Source organism: Simochromis diagramma, unplaced genomic scaffold (genome assembly GCF_900408965.1).
Source record: "Simochromis diagramma unplaced genomic scaffold, fSimDia1.1 OVJJ01000321.1, whole genome shotgun sequence".
Taxonomy (NCBI): domain Eukaryota; kingdom Metazoa; phylum Chordata; class Actinopteri; order Cichliformes; family Cichlidae; genus Simochromis; species Simochromis diagramma.
The window spans coordinates 9975461-9996522 of record NW_024386772.1 but is presented as its reverse complement, the minus strand read 5'-3'; the positions used below and the strand labels follow the sequence as shown (position 1 = coordinate 9996522).

Sequence of the window (21062 nt, the reverse complement as noted above, 5' to 3'; positions counted from 1 at the left end):
TCACGTTAAGGACTGAAGCTATAATAAACATAACTATACCAAAGTATGGTGCTTAGCGTGCACTCGTTGGTTCTGAAATTACTTAAAAGCTGATATCAAAGTTACAGAATTGCAGTCACCATTCAGGTTGGACCAATCAAAGTTATCTGAAATATCCGCTTGCAAATATTACTCAGAAAGGACCGATCAACTACATTTGGACAGAATCGGTGGTTTTGGAGCCCCTCTGTGGACAACCTCGGTTTATAATGCCATAATCCAAACATTAGTGCGATGTAAAAGTGTTTGTCTGAAACAAATTTGATTTGATCGAGGAGCCAAAATGTGTACTGTGTAGTATATTGCAGCAGATTTAGTGACACATTCAATTTTTATCTATTAAAAATCTTTTCTCACAACCACCAACGCATGCGCCATAGTTTTCTTGCGCTAGACGTAACCCGGAAGTAGTTTGAAGGTCTTTGCTTATAGTAGGAGTTTGGATAAGGTTGCTTGTCCATATTCACTGTGAAAATGGGTGTTAAAATAGAGGTATTTCGAGTAAGTATTTATTTTATACTAAGGCTGTGGACATGTATATTTTCCCTACATTCTGAGACCTTTCGAATTTCTAGGGTTTCGTTTTCGCTCTAGTTAGCCGTTTTCATTATGCTAGCAGAGGTACAGTTTTCTACTCTATGTTAAAAACCGATGTGTGTTATTTGTTTTGCACAGATGATGCTGTATCTCTCCTTTCCTGTGACCATGTTTTGGATCTCAAATCAAGCAGAGTACTTTGAAGAGTATATAGTGAAGAGAAAGGTTAGAAATTTATTTTATGTCATGTGTATCGGTCTTCTCTAGATAATTATTCTTGTAGTAACAATTTTTGCATCTTTCTCTGTGCCATGTTGTCTATTTTTGTGGCATACAGAGGGAAATCTTCCCCCCCGACGAGGAATCGCAGGTAAAAAAAATGCACACAAGTTAGTTGCGATCAACACAAATCAAGGGTTGTATTTTTCTTATCTGCATTGAGTACCTTTAGGAATCACTCACAGTGCAGGCTGGAAAAAACGACGTTAATTGTTGAATTTAGTAACTTGTAGAACCTCAGTGGCGAAAAACCCCCATCTTGTATTGATGTCCGTGCGTATTTTGCTGTGCCTCTGTGGGTTTTTTCACTTCTATCAGGTTTGTATGTTATGATCTTTGCACAAGACCCACTGTTAGAATTAACTGGAATCCAGAATTTGTATGGAGTGTGTATTGGCTGGCAAATACCCTCTTCCTAAGGAATGCTTTGTAGTCTTTCCCAGCTTTGTGTATCTGTAAAGTTTTTTCTAGGACCCTGTGAAAGGTTTTATCATCAAGTCACACCAACCAGTCCTTCTCGAGAAGGGAAAGGCTTTGTCAGTAATTAGACTTTGTGCTTTTATTTATAAGGAGGAGTATCTCAATAACGCCATAAACACATGTACTCTAGCACAGACATTCAAATATTTTATTTCCAGCATGGACTAATGATGACTCTGTGTTAGTCAAATCTGTATTCATCAATAGTTGTGACTTAGATGAAGAGCAAACAAAATAACTTTGGGCATTGTTTAAAATCTAAATAAAATTGAATAGAATAATTTGCAGATTTCAAAACCATATTTTATTTACAGTAGAACATAGAAAACTGTCAAATGTTTAAACTGAAATGTTTTACTGTTTCATGAAAAATATTAGCTTATTTTGAATTTAATGGCAGCAACATGTCTTAAAAAAGTTGGGAGGGGAAAAGGTAAGTGGTAATAAAAAGAAGCAGGTGGAGGAACATTTTGCAACCAGTTTGGTAAATTGGCAAAAGGTGACTAACATGTTGTGTGTGTGTGCTGTGTGTAAACATAAAAAAAGACATTTTAAAAAGGGAGGTAAAGATGGGCAGAGTTTCACTAATCTTCAAAAAACTGCATTTAAAATTTGTGGATCAATAATGTTGAAATAATCGTCCTTAATTTAGAATTGAAAAGACTTTGTCATATTTAGTACATAATATTACCAAAAGAGTCCAAGAATCTGGAGAAATCTCTGTGAACAAGGGACATGGGTGGAAATCAGTCTTGGATGCTCATGATCTCTAGGCCATGAGGTGGGACTGTGTTAAAAATAGGGAGGATTCTGTCATGAAAATTGCTGCAAAGGCTCATGAATACAGTTCACCACACCATTCATAATTGCATGTTAAAGTGCTATATTGCAAAGAAGAAGCAACTTGATCCAGAAACACTGCTGTCTTCGCTGAGTCAATCCTTATTTAAAATGAACTTGAGCAAAGTGGAAAACTGTTATGTGGTGGAACAAATTGAAATTTGAAATTCTTTTTTGGAAAACATGGACACAGTGTTCTTTGTTATTAGGAGGAGAGGAGCTATCCAGCTTTTTATCACTGCTCAGTTCAAAAACCTTTATCTCTAATGGTTCAGGGGTGCATTAATGAAAACATTTGGCACGACATCAACCAAAAACATATGACAGACAGGACTGTTGAGCAGCTAGAATCCTACATCATCCCATAACATAACAGTCTTCTCCAAAATTTGAACACCTATTGTCCTCAGTTCCCAGATGTTTATGGACTGTTCATAAAAGAATAGGGGAGTTGTAAATTTTGATTTGTCTGTCAATAGCTCAATGTCTTTGACCTGTTCAAAAAGAACAGTATTTTCATAAAGACTGCTGAGTTACTGCTAAACAGCACATTATTTGATTATGGTTGTTCTATATATCTGTTTTCAGAGAAAAGAGTTGGAGGACTTCAAAGAGCGAATGCGTGTTCGTAAGGAGCAGCGGCTATTAAAAAATATTCCTCTGGAATCTGAGAACTGAAAATTACATGTTGAAGAAAATGATTTTCCACCCTCTACCAATGATACCAACTGTCTGGCAGTGATTTTGAGGCCCAAGGAAAAAAGTTGGACTGGAGTATGCCCATTTCATGTTGGAAATTTCTGCTAGATTAACTCTTCCCAAAGATTCGCTGGGTAATAATTATTTATGCCTAATAAGTTTATTGTGCTTTCATTTGTGGGCAACTTTTTTTTTTCACACATGGTTTTTCAAATGGTACAATTGTTTTCTTAGCTGTTGTTGTTACATTGCCTTAAAATAAATACTGAGCTGTACATCAGATTGAATCTAGTTTATTATTATCTATTTGCAAGGTGCAGTGCCTAAAATGTTTTTACCTTGTCCTATTACTTATATTGTAGTGTATTGCAGCATTGTATTCTAGATAATGGTGCTTCAGATTAACAGAAATAAAAACTAACTATAAATCAGTTCTCCACAAACTCCTCTAAAATAATTAACAGAATAAACCAATTGTTTTCCAGTTAGCACAACTTGATGTGCTTTCTGTTTGAATGAATGATGCTAGTTGGGTATTTTTAATAATGATGATTAAGTTATGTCATATTTTGTAAGTGCATTTTCCATGTATCACTGTGGGGAAGAATTTGCTTGATTATTTGATTATTCATATACTTAGCAAACCATATATGTTTTTTTTTTTTTGTTATGTTTTATTTATTAAAGCAAAAGCTTTTATTTACTGAATGAACGACAGTGATGTTATATGAAAGTGCATCTCATATTATGCAAAACGTAGGACATGTTTTAAACAAAATTACACTAATAATGGCTAATAACTGCTTCCTTTGCAACACTTAGAGTTTGTACACCTTCAGTAAAGGCTTGATACTCTACTAAACCATATCTCCTTGAATTAATGTTTCTGTGCTGCCCAACTTTTCATTACTACTTGTTTTAAGAGGTGAGACTTGTTCCCACATCCTGAAGATTTGAAATCATTAATCATTTTGAAGGAGTCGTACCAAATGGAAATATAATCTAAGTATAAATATTTACATCTGAGAGAGCCAACAGCTAAACTTTTTATCAATGGTGTTGAAGTGCTGACAGATTTTCCCCTTGGCTCGTCAGCTCATATCCTCAAATATATTTGGCAGTACAATACAGCCAGCTGGATCCCTCATGGCTGTCTCCTGGGCCACTGGTGAGAGAGAGTGTGAATTTCTTTCTTACTACTGTTTATCTTTTACAACTGTCATTCACTTCTGAAGCCATATTTAAGCTCTCTGTTTTATGATGTAACAAGCAGGTAAGTGCTATTCATTTTATGATAATAGATGTAAATGACAGAAGCCAAGCGGTGATATATGGATGTAGCCTACACTTGAACCAATCAAAACGACCATAGAAAGGCTTACTAATTTCATTGTGTCCAGTTGTTTAAGGCGAAAATAACTCATTAATGCAGTCTAGGATACTTCTACGTGTTTGTTATTTAAATCAAAAACTTAAATAATAATAATAATAATAATAAACTTTATTTATAAAGCACACTAAAAAACCAAGGGTATACCAAGGTGCTTGACAAAAATAAAATAGGAAAAGGGAGATGGGAGGGAAAAGAGAAAGGACCTGGCACGTATCAATTATAAAAACCTTGACAATCATAAGATATAAAAGTAGTTCACAAGTATAACGGATAAAAATGTACCAACGCACACCAAGTGTTAACTAGGTGGAAAGGCAAGATTAAACAAATAAGTCTTCAGCCGTAATTTAAACAGTGGCATAGAGTCAGACGCCCGAATAGCAACAGGAAGGTTGTTCCATAAGACCGGGGCAAATAAAAAGTCCAAAGCACGAGACTCTTGTAATGGTGATATATTTGACAGTAGGGGGCAGTATTTAGCTTTCAAATGCTTCGAAGCTTTGCTTAGACCACAAGGAAGTGACCAACTCTCTAGAGCACTGCTGTCAAGATGGCACCGATTGGGCTGAAAGCTGTAGTCGGGGAAAGTAAGTGACATATTTATTGTATCTAATCTCACTGTAGCAGTTTATTACAGTTAAAAAAAAGTACTTTATTGTAACCTTTATCGCTGTAACTTGATGAACTGACGTTCAATTTATTAAACAAAATCGTGTTGTGGATGACGGTTCACCAACTCTTCCTGCTTCACTCCTAATATATATGCTAACGTTGCCGAAGGAACCGATGTCATCATTTAAAAAGTCATATATATATATATATATAAATAAAATAATAGTATTGTGTTACACGTAGTGATAGCAGTATTTGCTTAATTTGCTGAAGTTTCATGTGTTTTGTGACATTAGCCACACTTGAAAGTTAAAAGTCGCGACGTTAGGGATTGAAAATGTTGTGACAGTCCAAGTTATAGGCTAACCCAGGCTAGCTAATCTGAAAGGGAAGTCTAGTAACTTCGCTTGTGATCTGTTAAATCATCCTGGACATTTAGGCTGTAAAACGTCAGGAAGTCACAACTTTTGTTACACAATAACTTGTAGTACATTGCGTTGAAAGTAAAAAAAACAAAACGCATGCCGGGGTTAAAACATTACGTATTCACAAGGCTCATCTAGTAATGCTTATTTGTAATTATATGCTAATTGCTTCTGCTAGACTTTAGAAGCATTAAATTTGGGCTTATGTTCCTTCATCTCACATTTTCACTTCTTTTAAGAAGTCTGAAAAATAAAAAAAACATACCATTACAAAGCGGTATGATTTGTAATTTACTATCTGCTATTATTAGCTGAAAACGTTGTCCATACAAGATGACTTAACCTATTTGGAGTATGCCAAAAATATCAAATAAAATCTCATATTCAATATTGTATTCAGAGCAGTGAGAGAATAAATCCCCATAAGGAAGTTTCCTTGCAAACTGGGTAATTTTTTTTTTTTTTTTTTTAGCTTTAACAAAACTCTTCGAAAGTATAATCTTTTCCAGTTCCCTGTATGAGCGACCTGGAAAATCATTAGTTAGTGACGAAGGTCACACTTGGTGCAAAAAAAGAAATCCCCCCCCCCCCCCCCCCCATTTCTTTCTCTCAAAAGCCCTGAACCATAATACACATATATTCAGTAGCCACCATAATACCAGGAACCTTACCAGGATTTATACAGCAATCATAAAATAGTGATTACAGTGATGGCTAACTCGGAATAAAGAACACATTTTCTTTATGAACTCCCATAACAAGCTATTTATGTCAGCTATTATTGTGAAAACAGTGAGTCATATGTCTTAGGGAGCAGAATCTATGTTTTCAATCAGGTTCAATTCGTGGTTTAACAAGGAAGTGAAGACATCATATTGGTGCAGTTCAACTTTTGATGTTTCCTACCACACTCCTTTCTTCTGTACCCTAGTTAATTATTGTGTGATTCAATGAAAACTTTTTTTGGGAACAGTGGTCCACTGCAGGAGACTATTTGGCTGTTTGTTTTAGCACACGTACCACACCTTAGCTGTTGTGCTTGGGACGTCACTGGAACAATTGTGCTTCTGTCTATATAAGACCAGGAAGTTGCACCCAAGCAAGTTTGTTACTGCAAGTGTTAAATATGTTTAAAAAGGGTTCCTGTTTTTTGAATTTTTGACAGTAGAGCTGACCTTTGACTTTTGTTGTTGTTTCATAAGTCACACAAATTCTTTGGAAACTATTCAGTAAGCTACATTTCATGAAAAGCTCAAATTACTAATGAATGCTGCAACAACAATCTAGAGCATTTTGACTATATGAATGTTTCATAAAGTATTTTTTTATTATTATTGTTGCTAAATTTACTCCACTTGTGACCCCGTTTTAGCTCGTTTTTGTTATGAGGTTATGGGTTCTTGCATCACAAAATTATCTTTTCATCTACAGAAATCATCAGTGGTGTGATCAAGAGTGTGAAAAAGGATGGAGAATGGAAGGTAACGGTAGATACAAAAAAAGAAATTCTTTTGATTTTTTTGTTGCACTGAATTTATTACCACTGTGTGGCCTTTGTTTAGGTTCTTATTGTGGATCACATGACCACAAGAATTCTGTCCTCTTGTTGCAAGATGTCTGACATTTTGGCGGAGGGGGTGACCAGTAAGTATGGATATAATTCATAGTTTTTAGTTTAGTTTTTTAAATAAATGAGAGATCAAACTTTTAGCTGTTGAAGAGTAAAATGCGCCAACTTAATTCATTTTCTACGTTTAAATGACATTGAAATAATCATATTGTCTTTTCTGTTTTTCAGTTGTGGAGGACATCAATAAACGCAGAGAACCCATCTCCAGTTTGGAGGCCATTTATTTAATCACCCCATCTGCAAAGGTTCAAAAGAGTTCCGTCTTTTAATGTTGCCATATCTTCAAGATTGTTCTCATGTGCATAATATTTTAAAGATGAATATGTTTTCAATTACAGTCGGTTCATGGTCTCATTGATGATTTCAAAGATGCAGCCTTTACATACAAGGCAGCACACATCTTCTTCACTGACAGTAAGAGTGGAACTATAAATATGAGAAATGTGTTTTTTTTTTTCCAGACTTCAGTGTAAAACGCTAAAACTGACATTAATTCATTTTTTTTTTTTTTTTTTTTTTTTTTTTTTTTGCCCTTGTTTAGCTTGTCCAGATCCTCTCTTTGCTGAGATTGGGAGAGCCAAAGTTTCAAAATTTATCAAGACTTTAAAAGAGATCAATGTTGCTTTTCTTCCATATGAGTCGCAGGTGGGTAAAATTCTTATATTTCATTGAGTCCAAATTGTCTTTGGACATTTCATTAGAAATGTTTTTGGTTTTGGACAAAACTTATTTGACAGTTAATCATTTAATTGTATGGCAAAAAGACAAACGTTTTCCCGAGCTGCAATCAGTTATAGTAATATTCTCTGTCGGTTTATTGTGACAGGCAATACCTTTCACAGTTTCTCTTGTCCCCGTAGGTTTTCTCACTGGATGACCCAAAATCCTTGTACTCCTTCTACAGTTCTAAGGCAAATGAAACAAGAGATAAAATGATGGAAAATGTGGCAGAGCAGATTGCGACCCTGTGTGACACTCTCAAAGAGTACCCTGCAGTTCGTTATCGCAAGTATGGGCCCCTTCATGAGAAGAGAGATGGATTTAAACAAATAAATCTTTTCCCACTGAATGTATTATGCTGATTTTAAAGTTGTATTCTACTTTGTTTTTAGGGGACCTGAGGAAAATGCTAGACTGGCTGAAGAGGTCTATCAGCGCCTCATTGCTCACAAAGCTGAAAACCCAACCATGGGAGAGGTAGGAAATACTTTGGTCTTCAACCACTCGATGTCTCACGTTCTCTGCTGTGTAATTTCAAATCTTAAAAAAAATGGTGAACAAAATGTTTACACTGCTTTTTTTCCTGCTAAATCATCTTTCTCATGTAAGAGAATAAACCTCTGTTGGGATTCTGCAGCTCTTCAGCTTAACAGGTTGTGAATATTTCTTTGGTTTCTGGGATTTATTTCCTGATGATTATTTTCTCATCCTTTGCTGGACCTGTCCTTTTTTTCCCTTCTTCTTTTCTGTTTTTCTTAGCTGACATTTCCTTGCTCCTGAGATGAGTCTTAAAAGGCATGTATTACTGTTCCCTTTTTGCGTCTATGCATGTCAGGTGCTTTATCATACTATGCTGTACGCATTTCTTTTTTTTCTTTTTTCTACATCTAGCTGTGATGCTAAATTATAATAATTGATAATTAATTGATTTCATTGCATGACATTGCAACAGTTAATTAATGTGTACTTTCAGCCAGTCTCTTTTAATGAATCTTTAAATTAAATCATATATTTCAAAAGTACTGGATGATATCCTTAATTTGTATTATTTTTAGGGTCCAGATAAGGCGCGATCACAGCTAATCATTGTTGACCGTGGGTTTGATCCCGTCTCACCTGTTCTTCATGAGTTGACCTTCCAAGCAATGGCTTACGATTTGCTAGACATCAAACAGGACATCTATACGTAAGGGACTACCTTTATATTTTTATATTGCTCTGTCTGTTTGGTGTGTTGTCTTTGGTATACCAGTCTCTCCATTTGTGGACTTTTAAACATTTTTTTAAATTTATTTTTGGATATTAAAGTTATCAGACAACCGGCATTGGGAACTCAAAAGAGAAAGACGTCTTACTGGATGAAGATGATGAACTCTGGGTTCAGCTCAGACACATGCACATTGCTGATGTCACCAAGTATGTTTGTCACAGTAACATTTCTACGACTGCTACAACTTGATTGTGGAGTCATTGTAAAAAAAGTTTTTTTGCGTTAGGTGTCTACTAATTTTCTCATTTGATTGTTGCAGGAAGGTGACAGAGCTTCTTCGCACATTTTGTGAGAGCAAGAGGATGTGCACTGACAATGTGAGTGTTATGTGCATTATCTTTTCAGGTGTTTGAAAAGTCCACGATAGAACATGAGTATTGTTTTTGTGTTATGATGGAACTTTGGGGAAAATGTTTCTCTTTTCAGGCCAATATCAAAGATCTGTCTCAGATGTTAAAGAAGATGCCACAGTATCAGAAGGAGCTGAGCATGGTGAGTTACATTAAAAAACAAACAAACAAACAAACCCTTATGTAACTTCTTATCATTATTTATTTGTTTGTTTTAATTTATCTAATCCAAAAGCACTGTCTGTTCAGTTTATTTAGACCGTTAATTAAAAATAGGGAAATGTTTTTGAAGCATATTAGGATACATTTGTGATGATAAATTAGATACAATTTAGACCATGGTTGTTTTGCCTAATTAAGCATTAGCTGGGCCAGCTAAAGTTTAGTTGGATCAAAATTGGGCCAAAAAAATTCTAGTTATAATCTGACCATTATGACAAGACTTCCTAGAAAACGTTTTTTTTTTTTTTTTTTTTATATCAGAGTTGTCAGTCTTAATTATGTTTAATTTTTTTTTAATAAAAATATGATGCCATATGTTAAAGTAAGTAATTAGTAATGTATTTTAATGTAATTTTTTTTTTTTTACAGTACTCCACTCACTTACACCTAGCTGAAGCTTGTATGAAGAAATTCAAGGCCTCACTTGATAAACTTTGTGAAGTGGAGCAGGTTAGTAGCCTTGTGCACAACATAATTTTTTGTAATAAAATGTTTGACTTGCAGCAGTCAGCATAGTGGTTTTTTTTTTTTTTTTTTTTGTTTTGTTTTTTGTTGGTAAATTACACTTTGAAAGTCCAGTTCAGTTTTTGGCTTTTGTTATCATGTATGTCTACTTAAAAAATGTAATCAAAATTATTATCTTTGAGGACTACTGAACCTAATAGTTTTCAAATATTAATTATAATGCAATAAAAGTCTATTAGGTTGTAACATTTCTGCCACATATGGTCAAATAGCACAATGCAATACACTGACACAGACTGTCTAAACAAAATGCCTGACATGGAATAACTACATTGACTCATCACATTCAGTGACCTGAAATGTATCTTTGTAATTCCTGTGCTTCTTTGCTTCTGGTCTGTTGATATTTTTATTTGTTAACTAAAAAATAATAATATTTCGTAAAACGCTTTAAACTACACATCAGCAGCGTAAATCATCGTAGATCTGTGAGCTTACTGTAAGCTTAAAGGCATGTAATAACACAGATGTACCACTTGGTACAGTAGAAGTTCTTCCACCAGCAAGACCTGGGAAAAAAGCCACAATCCAAACTGGAGCCAAACCCCAGTGTTTTAGTTATATGTGCCAGACATGCCTTGTGTTCCTGAGGGGAAATGTTTGGCCATATCTAGTCCAGTATCAGATGAGTGAAAAGCACATGAGAAATGATAAGCTATGCATGGCTGTGGCATTATGAGGTGCAAGTGTTAATGGGGCCTTTTTTTTATAAGTAAATCGCTCAACTGCACTAATGGATTGTCAGCATGTCTGAAAGCTGTCTCTTTAATCCATTGGGCATGCTTTGGCTCTTAAGACCTGCAGTATGATCCAAATGGCAACAGCTCTCTGTCAGCTGTCATTTGTTCTACATTGTTTGGAAGCCCATTACAAATGTGTGTGTAATGTTGCAAATAAAATAATCTTTCAGTTGCTCGCAAAGTTTTGCTGCTGGCTTTAATAAAGTTTAGTCCAAATTCATGTAAGGTTAGCAAAATTATTTAAGGCAGTTACACAGTACCAAGTGACCATTTATTGGAGGATTGCAAAAAAGGGGAAATCTCAAAGCTACATATAGCTAGTGTACCCAATATTTAGCTTTATGTTGACATAACGTACCTGATTACAAATGCAAATCTGGAGGTTTACTTTGCAATCTGAGATTTTCTTGTTGCAATAGTCTTATGGCAATATCATGGCTCTGAAAGAGAACGTGTGTTGGGGGAAAGGGGAATAAAGTGGTTTCATTCACCTCTCTTAACTGCCTGTCTTAAGTTGATGATATTCAGTAAAGGTTGATAGTAAACTAGGGCTTTCTTCCACAGGACCTTGCAATGGTAGCAAATGCAGAAGGGGAACCACTGAAAGATCCCATGAAGAGCATTGTTCCTGTGCTCTTAGATGGTAACATTGATGCCTTTGACAAAATCCGCATCATACTGCTGTTCATATTTCACAAGAAGAAGGGTAAGAAGATCTCAAAACATTTTAAATCTTTTTAAGTCCTAATCTTGTTACATTGAAGAGAAGCTTTATTTGTCGTTACTTATTTATAGCAAACAGTGTTTTCATTGCCTGGTTGTCTATTCAGGCATTGGGGAGGAGAACCTTGCCAAGCTCATCCAGCATGCAAATATTCAGGCCGACAGCAACATTATTTACAACCTGCAGAACCTAGGCTGTAATATTATAGCTGGGGTAAGTTTGGCTACAGTTTCATGCTGTGGAACTGAGAATTTTATAAAACTTAAAAAAAAAAAAAACCCTGAATATTTGACATACATTGTTTTTCAGGGTCGCAATTCTGGGAAAACACTGCCAGATCGTAAGCAGCGTACAGAAAGCACATACCAGCTTTCCAGGTGGACACCCACCGTCAAGGACATCATGGAGGTATTAAGCCCTAAGTGAGGTTTCAGATGTCACTGGCAGACCTGCTCACCTTTGCTCACAACACAGCTTTTATAACATCTGTTTCTGGATCACAGAATGCCATAGAAGACAAACTGGACAAAAAGCTGTGGCCATTCATCGCTGAACCAGCACCCATCAACACAACTCAGACTGCAGTCAGGTCGGTCGGTGCTCTCCCTCTATCTGAGAAATAAATAAATATATATAGATAGATGGGTAGATCTCTTTCCAAAACAGTTTGTATTTAGCAACAAGTGGGGTAAATGACAGATAATCTTATAAAATAAAACCTTTTATCCCCTTAAAACCTTTTAAATGAATCAGAGCCGAGCTTTTGACAAAGTGAAGTAGAGTTTAAAGGGTAAATTTCAGTCATTTTTGAATACTCTATAATCCCTAGGGAATTCCCATCATAATGATGGTGCTGACCACGCTTGTAGATCTGTGGAGTGTTCCGGTACTTTTCTACTTTTTAAGCAAAATGCAGAATTAAAATGGAGAAGTTGATAATAATATAGACTGGCTATACCCCCCCCCCCCCCCCAAAAAAAAAAAAACCAAAAAAAAAAACCCCAACAAAACAAAAAAAACCCAACCAGCCAACCAAACAAAAAAACTCAGGAGTTTCTGTTAGTATTTTCACATTCATACTTATTCATCAGGGTCAATTTCCTGACAACACGGTATGAAAATGAGCCATTGTGTGACAGTTGTATTAATTATTGTTTGAAATAATAAATGTCAGAAAATCAATAAATAGCTGAAAGGGAGCTGTAGTTTTAGTAATAGTTTTATGTTTCTCAATCATTTTCGAAATTCTTTTACAGCAGTGCACGTTTTGGACACTGGCACAAAAATAAGTCTCCAACGGAGTATCGGTCTGGCCCTCGTCTCATTGTTTTTGTGATTGGTGGGGTGTCATACTCTGAGATGCGTTGTGCTTATGAAGTGACTCGAGCCACAGATGGGAAATGGGAAGTCCTGATTGGTAAGCAATTGCTAATTAAGAAGTTATGACTGATGAACCTGACTGTTGAACTGCTATTTAAATATTGTTTTTTTTTTTCCTTGACAGGATCATCTCACATCCTAACTCCAACCAGCTTCCTCAATGACTTGAAGACTCTGGACAAAGATACTAATTCTGATCCGTAATCCCCAAGTCGGGACAGCAATACTGCAGTAGGAGTCTGGTTGTTCCTTTAAACTGATGTCTTTCTGTTGTCCTGTTTAGCTTCTCTGACATCTCTGATATGAAATCTTAGATGTAGTCATGTAAGAAAGCAGTTGTGACTATTCTATTATAGTGTGCTCTTTTGTTGTTAGTTGGGTTCTGTATACTTCTGTGATTGAAATTGTATTTAAGTAATAAATGAAACAATATTAATATTTTGATTATTCTATTCATATTTAAATTCTTAATTTTGTTGTAATTGACTTGCGTAATTATTTTGTCAGAAATTCCAAAAATTGTTACAAAGAAAGAGCAGCTCTCACCTCATAGAAATCTCTTAATTCAAGTATATTGTAGTTGCACACAATTGAAGGACATATTGTATATAGATTTAAAAGTAGATTAAAAATATTTTATTTTAGGTAACTCTCTCCCTCAACCCTCTTCTTGAAATTTTCATCTCAGTAATAATGTCAGAACTGCTGTGTTATGACCGTTGCACATTTACTAGATACTTTAATATATTGCTGGGCGCTAGAGCAGTGGGTGCTTGTTTATTTGTTGATGGAAATGAGCAATAAAATAAAAAAAAAAATATTGAATTTAATTTGTCTTGTTTCTTTTCTATAGGACCTTTTAGTATGCTTCAATATGCATAATATTTTCATTTTGTTAAAAAATGTATAGTTTGTTCATATTATGCTAAAAAGTTTGCTAGTATTCTCCATATAGGCAAATTTTAACTTTATTTTTTCAAAAACTGCTGCTGTTCTGTATAGGCCTCAACCCCCTAAGCCAGCTCATCACTAAGAGCGGATACATGTTAATGATCACTCCACACCTTAATCAACATGCACATGGGTGACATTAATCTGTATGCTGGGAATAAGTGAGACATCAATTTACTGATCCAACTCACCAGATCCACAGCAAGGATATCAGGATGTCATTTTGACTATATAAGTGTGATCGAAGGGTCACAAAGAGAGGAAAGGTGATCCACACTGGAAGGGGTGGAATTTCCAGAAGACAGAGTAGCAGAGTAGTCCTTACACAGTCCTTACCGGTCATTAGATACCCAGGTGGAATAATAAGCAGGCTTCAGGATGAGATAGATGTCACTGATGTCAACTCATAAAAACTCCTCATAATGAGAGGTCCCCACCCAAAGTCCAGCACCCTTGGGGTCTGTGGCCAACAGGAAGTAGGAGAGTGAGGTTAGTGAGTGTTGGAATGGCATTCCAGGATGAAACGAAGAACATTTTGCACTGACAGAGTGCTTTGGATATATATTCTGGTAAACAGTTCGACGTCATCCATGTGGAGGAGATGGTAGACGATTGCTCCATTCCGTAGTCTGTATCCATATCCATGTTAATGATCTGCCTGAGGGGGTTCAGACCTATGCAGAACAGAAATCCCACACTTGATGGTGACTTGTAGAATTGGCTGCAAGTGTTGTTCTCTAGTGTTGATTGCTAATTCCCCATCAAATTCATGATGAAGGCTCTTGGGGTCCTGATGATCTGATATTTTAGACATTCTAAGATTCATCTATGGGGCATTGAGTCATAGGCTTTCTTGTACTTAATCTGGACAGTGCACAGGTTGGTCAGTATGGTCTTATAGTCTCGAATGACTGCTCTAGGTAGCAGTAGCTGGTGTTTTGACACTGGTGTTTTCTGGGATTTCATGTATTGGGCCATGTTCCTCTTCATTTTAGCTGTTATGATGACTGACTGGAGTTTCCATGTTGTACTGAGGCAGGTTACTGGTCTGCAGTTAGACTGGGGACTAGTCCCTTCTGGGGATCGTACACCTTTGATGGTATACATTTTTTTTTTAACCAAAGCTGCGAGTCTTTTCTTGGCAGTTTCTGAGGCCTAAAGGTATGGGCAGCTTACAGTACTTCTTAGGAGGGTGGAGATGATGACACTTCCCACTGACCTGAAGTCCTGGCTCCCCCTTCCTGTATCAATTGTGTTATATCACATAAATCTCTAGTTCTGATAGCAGTTGCTTCTTTCGCGTGTTGGAAAACTGAGCTACTAGTTGTTTCATTGTCAGGTCCCACATGCTCCTCATGTAACCCCTTGCCTTGGGGTTACAGTCATAGTACCATTCTAGGATTCCCGTTTGTCTATCTGCTGCCTGCCTGCTTGCTTGCTCTATGTGAAGTGAAAGTGGGGCCTTTAAAATGTAAACATGAACCTTAAGTAAAGTGTTAGGTCAGAAAGGAGAGCATGCACACCTACCACGAAAAAAGATCATCCCTCTGAGGATTATGTTTTCATCTGGGATTACAGATGGCAATATGAAGAACAGGGCAGACGCTGAGGTCTTAATGGCAATCGGTTTATACTCAGCACTAAACTATTAAAACCCTTCTTCCGCTTCATATCCAGTACACACTGAGAGAAGCATCATTCGGTATTATTTCATTTATGCATATAACAGTTCATCTTTTATAGAAGTTTTTTGTAACACTTTGCTTGCATCTAGTTTTCATTTGGGGTTTATATTATTTTTTTCAGTTATTTTTTTGATGGCAGCTGCTGGGATGGATTCAAAATCTAAAACCTCTGATGCTGTGCTGGTAAGATGTCAGTGCAAAACTGCTTTCTATGTTCTTGTTCTAATTATATAGGGAGGACTATATTCTTTAGATTTTAGAAATATATTAATTCTTCTAATTAGTTAAAGAAATGTGTGTTATCATTTTTAGTTCTTCATAATAGATACATGTATTGATGTAATACACTATAATTAATTTGTTTTTAATGTTCAATGTTAGCTTTACAGAACCTTTATTGTGATATTGGAAAAAGATTAGCCATTAGGATGAATTATCTTTACATTAAGATTCACATTTGACCTTGAGTCAAGATGGTCTGAAAAAACTATTCATATTGAGAAACTATAATGTTGACAGTTCAAACAATTTTAACAATCTCTATGCTGAATAGGAATCCCCAGAACTAGAGCAGATTCTGGACATAATGAGTTACTCACAGCGTGGACGAATGGACGGACAGTGTTGCACTCTAAGTCCTGCTAAAATAGAGACGACATCTGCAGGTTGGAATAGTGAAAATACCACAGTACAGTATACATCTCCCTTTTTTGGCCTGATTATTGATTGTTTCATTCTTGCTTCCCACAGGGTCAAAAGATGAGAGATCATCCCATACTTCAGATAATAAACAGGGACAATATGTCAACTCGCATTTATCGTTGCCTGGATTTAATTACCAAGTACTAGACTTATGACTATAATATGATGAGGGATACACTGTACAAGTAAAACTGATGATTAAATTACATCAGCTCTCAATTATTACCTGTTTTCTCAGGAAAGTGGACGTAATGATCATCATGTCTCTGCACCTCATATCTCAGTGACTGAGAGTACTCCAGATAGAAACAGGAAGCATCTGTCAGTTCCAGTTGACCAATTACAGATTCCTTCTCAACGTGAACGCTCAAATTCTATAAAGGTCTGTTAATGTGTTAACAAGTTATAACAGTGTTATTCTGATAGCTGTAACAATTAGATTTGTTGATGTTGACTTGTTTAATAATTGTTATCACATATACATCACCCCATTCATTGAAGCTTTATCATGCTGTTTTAACCCAAAAAGTCAGAATCATCTGCTGAACAGCAAAAGTTCATGGAGATGATTACCTATGGACAGCGTGGACGCATGGAGGACCAGTGCTGCTCATTGGATCCTAGCAAGAGTGCTCCTTGCACACCCAGATACACAGAGAAAAAAACTGTTGCAAGTATGTTAAACATGGTTGAAAATTCAATAATTTCTTGCCATTTTAATAAATTGCATTCATCATTTTAAACTTCCTTTATGAACCTGACTGTTTCAGGTTCTGACAGATTAAATATTTATATTGAAAATTTGCTGTATTTGACCAGTGACAGATCCTGAAATGTTCTTCAATCTGTTGGCCGACACTCAGAGCCGACGGCTCGATGACCAGCGAGTGTCGCTTCCATCATTACCAGGCTTACAAAATGAAAAGGACACTGCTATGGGAGATTCAAGCTACTTGTGTTACATGGTCTCTAAAGTTCAAGTAAAGAATTTTCTTTGTTCTCTTTTAATACAAAGTATCAAAATGCTGCATGGAACTTGACTGCTTGAAATGATGATATTAACTGCTTTGAGTCTGTTTTAACAGGAATGCCACATTAAAACATTTGAGGCAGATTTTCCACAGCTGTCAACTACAAGTGTAGCTTTTTAGTTAAGAGTTTAATAACCACATTATTTTATGTATTTATAGTCAACCTATTGATCAAAAATGCTGACCTAATCTATTTTCAGGGCTCCAGAATGGATGATCAAAGGTGTTCATTACCTCAAATCCTACCCCCAGAGACACCGTGTTCATCAAACAAGGATCAGTCTGAACCCGGTTTAAACCCATTACGCTCAGCCTCCTTCAGCTCCAGTTCAGACATAAAGCAACTAAAAAGTGAGGATAAAAATCCTCAAAAACAGGTATCTCCGCGCTTTCAGTTTTAGCTCCCCAAAAGAAATTGTAAACAGCATCGACACTAAACAATGAGGTTTTAGATCACCCTATTTCTTTTTGCATGTGTTATATTTTTGTATTATTCATTCACTTAACAAAATTCACATTATCCCATCTAGTTCTTGACTCCAGCTGAACAGGAAGATCTTTTTACCTTAATTAGTAATTCCCACCATGGCCGGATGGATGAACAGCGATGTGTCCTAAATGCTACACCCCAGTCCACACCTAAGCACCATTTCAGTCAAAGTGAAATCCCCCAAGGTCAGAAAACAGGAAATTTTCCCTTTGTTTCTTTTTTTGCATTTGATATTTTTTCTAAATGAAAACTCAGTTGTTTTGTACGTTGATATATAACAGCGCATACATTTCTCAATGAAGCTAACAAGTATTTTATTTTTCTCTAACATCCAATGCCCAGATTCTGATAATTTCTTCAGCTTACTGGCCAACTCACAGGGCCGACGGCTGGACGACCAGAGAGTGTCCCTTCCTTCATTACCTGGAATACAGAATGGAGGTACCACATTAACACCCACTGCTGCTGAGACGGATGCAAGCTACTTGTGTTATCTGGTTTCCAAAGTCCAGGTTGGCCCTATATGTAACATTGCGAAAAGTTATTCACAGCTTTTGTTTCTTTGTTAAGTATCCACGAAGTTTTTGCACATATAGATTTATCAGTTTTGCTTCAATCAAACTTTTTACCCACAGGGCTCAAGGATGGATGAACAGAGATGTTCTGCACCCCACATCTTCCAGAATCTGGGTACCCCATCAGCTCAGCGCACATCTGGTAAACCTCCTTGGAGGTCTGCCTCATTAAACCGTGACAAAACTGAACAGCATGGGCAGGTCAATGTTCATACCACATATCACTCAACATTGTTTTACCTATACTTTTTCTGCCCTGTAATTTTATATTTCTTAAGCAAGCCACAAAAACTATATAGTGATTGACTAGAACTTTTATTATCTAGTCTTTTAAAGAAATAACATAGCTGTATTGATTGCTTAATGGCAGTCTCTGTTTGCTATGTCTTTTTGAGAGTTGTCCCATTTCTTATGACATATCTTTCTGTAAAAAAATTTAGGGAATATCCGCAGCTGAGGAGGAGCAGTTCCTTAAAATGATAAGTCGAATACAAAGTGGACGCATGGAAGAGCAACGCTGCTTTTTACAACCCAGCAGAAGCACACCTTCCTCACCTACACACAATGGCAGTGCTTTGAATAAAGTACCCATAGGTCAGAAAAATGCACAGTGCACTTGAATATGAGTATTTTGTCTCTGAAATGTCAAGAATAATTATTTCAGGCGCAGAAGCAGAGGCGTTCTTCAAAATCATCACCTCCAGTCAGTCGCAACGACTAGATGATCAGCGCGTTGCACTTCCTACCTTGCCAGGGATAAGTGGAAATTCTGAAGGAAAAGTAGACATACAACGACATACAACAGCTGAAATCCCAGTAAGTTACACAACATCTAAATTATTGGTACTGTGAAAATTAAGAAAAGTGTAATAAATGTGGTTATATATATATTCTTTTAACTCTATGCACTCCCACAGAAGTTAAGTGCATGCAGGACACCATGTCTCTCTCTCTCTCAGTTTGTCATACTTAGAGACCCATCATATCCAACCATTAAATTTAACTGTAAATGACCATTATGTAGACCTTAGGCTATCTCTCGTAACCTTTGGCTTGTCTACAGTACTGTAACTACACAACCATGACCAAAATTTCTTTCATGGCTCTAAATGTAGTTACCACTCTGTCAAAAACCTCAATTAAGAGTGTTTTTCCACCATTCTACTGCTGATTATATTTTAATAAATTGCAACTGATCATTTGTTTTTCTGCAAAATGCTTGCCAGTTTAACGGTCTCTCATCATTTCTTTTCCGTAAGGTCTCTCCACTACCACAGATCACAGTGGCTAAATGTACACCTACAACTTCAAAAAAGTGTCCTACACCTGCCTCACAACCTCAAATGGCATATGGAAAGCCTGGTTCCACTGAGGCCTTACCCAAATCTGCTTCACTTATTCCCAAGGGAGAATTTAAGAAGAAGTCTAATTTCCCAGCTAAGGTAAATTCTTCATTTTTCCATTTTTCAGTACATTCAAGTTTGTAGACAAATATATAACAAATAAACACACATTAGTAGAGTATAACAAATTACCAGTATTTTTATTCTCTAAAATATTATATGTTTCTGTATGGGACAAACAGATTCTCCTTTTTGAAAGCCTCCTGAATTAGAAACACAAAAGCTGATATCCCAGTAAATGAAAAAAACAGAACAAAACAAAAAAGCTGATAAGAGATTCTGTAACACTGTTTGAGTTCAGTGACTTGTGACATGTTACAGGTAACAGTGAGTGTATCTGTGAGCTTCACACCTCAGGAGGTAAGTTGTAAGATAACTTATTACCCAAAGGTACTGCCATAATAAAAGAAGTGCCTTCAGTACTACTCTTTTCTTCTCTGGAAAATGAAAAGAAGAATGCCAATGAGCCAGATGCATTTCCAGATGTCTATCTAACTCTTGGAGCCCCAGGGGACAACCTTGTGATACCTCTGAGTCCAGTATGTGGCAAGCCCTTGTCCTTTGACTTAAACCTTGTTATGAAGGAAGATGTTAAGTTCAGGCATCGCTCTCCAAGCCATTCCAGTCCCAGAAAAAACAACTCCAGGCCGCCATCTCCCAACAAAGGTGCGACTGGTAAAGCACATCCTACATGCTCACATGAACAGGGGAAGCTTGTGACCAGCCACAACAGTGCAGATGTAAACTCCTTCTCCCCAACTGAAAAGACTCACCTGGAGAAAGGAATGGCTCAAGAAGGACAAAAGGGGAAAGGAGAACTTGGAAAGGTGAGGGAAAAGGCACAGCATGGAAAAGGAAAGGGTGCTGTAAAGAAAGACATGAAGAAGAGTGGCAAATAATGTACTTGTAAATTATGGGATTTAAATGTAAAAAAAAAAAAAGTAGCAAAATTTTTTTATTTGTATTGCTAAAAGCTCTTATTAGAAATTATGTTGATTCTGCTTTATAGGGTCATTTGAAGGATAGTCCTTTGCTAGCTAAATTTACAGTACATATTGTGTCTATTATGTTTTGAGTTTTGCAAATTTTCTAAATGTAAATACACTGTAAGGAATTCTATTCTTTCTGTCAATTATAATTGTAATCTTGAATTAAAACCTTTGGTCTGTTAAACTCTGTGAAGATGTGACAAAAACCAAACCAAACCAAACATGATAAAAAAAAAAAACCAACAGCAATAAATGGGGAATCATTTCCTTTGGTCTGAATTCTGAACTTTGACATCTGCATTTAGCATTGGAGCATATGGGTCGTCTACTCCACCCACTGAGCTGAAAACATGACCATATGAAGTAGAACA

The 21062-nt window shown here is 36.4% G+C and overlaps 3 protein-coding genes across 4 annotated transcripts; all 3 read left to right on the top strand.

The window, feature by feature from the left end:
• The first annotated feature begins 415 nt into the window (after positions 1-415).
• On the top strand, positions 416-3736 carry LOC120739050 (protein PET100 homolog, mitochondrial). The gene is made up of 4 exons (XM_040040702.1): positions 416-540; positions 715-801; positions 914-946; positions 2764-3736. The coding sequence occupies exons 1-4, from the start codon at positions 514-516 to the stop codon at positions 2851-2853; spliced, it is 237 nt and encodes a 78-aa protein (XP_039896636.1). The 5' UTR covers positions 416-513; the 3' UTR covers positions 2854-3736.
• Positions 3737-4729: 993 nt separating this feature from the next.
• Positions 4730-13690, top strand: stxbp2 (syntaxin binding protein 2). Of its 2 annotated transcripts, none has more exons than XM_040040131.1 (19): positions 4730-4854; positions 6736-6785; positions 6867-6948; positions 7103-7179; positions 7273-7348; positions 7476-7579; positions 7795-7943; positions 8047-8131; positions 8710-8840; positions 8963-9070; positions 9184-9241; positions 9351-9416; positions 9866-9946; positions 11326-11467; positions 11592-11698; positions 11795-11893; positions 11989-12074; positions 12745-12902; positions 12990-13690. In XM_040040131.1, exons 1-19 carry the CDS (start codon positions 4818-4820, stop codon positions 13067-13069), a joined length of 1776 nt encoding a protein of 591 aa, XP_039896065.1. In that variant the 5' UTR covers positions 4730-4817; the 3' UTR covers positions 13070-13690. The 2 variants fall into 2 exon arrangements, with proteins under 2 accessions (XP_039896065.1, XP_039896057.1); XM_040040123.1 differs by having other exon boundaries at positions 4731-4854; positions 12742-12902.
• A 106-nt stretch (positions 13691-13796) lies between these two features.
• Positions 13797-20956, top strand: LOC120738669. Its single transcript, XM_040040043.1, has 15 exons — positions 13797-15684; positions 16055-16166; positions 16252-16343; positions 16442-16585; positions 16733-16877; positions 17023-17183; positions 17435-17611; positions 17765-17909; positions 18067-18236; positions 18360-18500; positions 18740-18893; positions 18964-19115; positions 19559-19741; positions 20024-20062; positions 20155-20956. The coding sequence occupies exons 1-15, from the start codon at positions 15634-15636 to the stop codon at positions 20599-20601; spliced, it is 2313 nt and encodes a 770-aa protein (XP_039895977.1). The 5' UTR covers positions 13797-15633; the 3' UTR covers positions 20602-20956.
• The last annotated feature ends 106 nt before the right edge of the window (positions 20957-21062 follow it).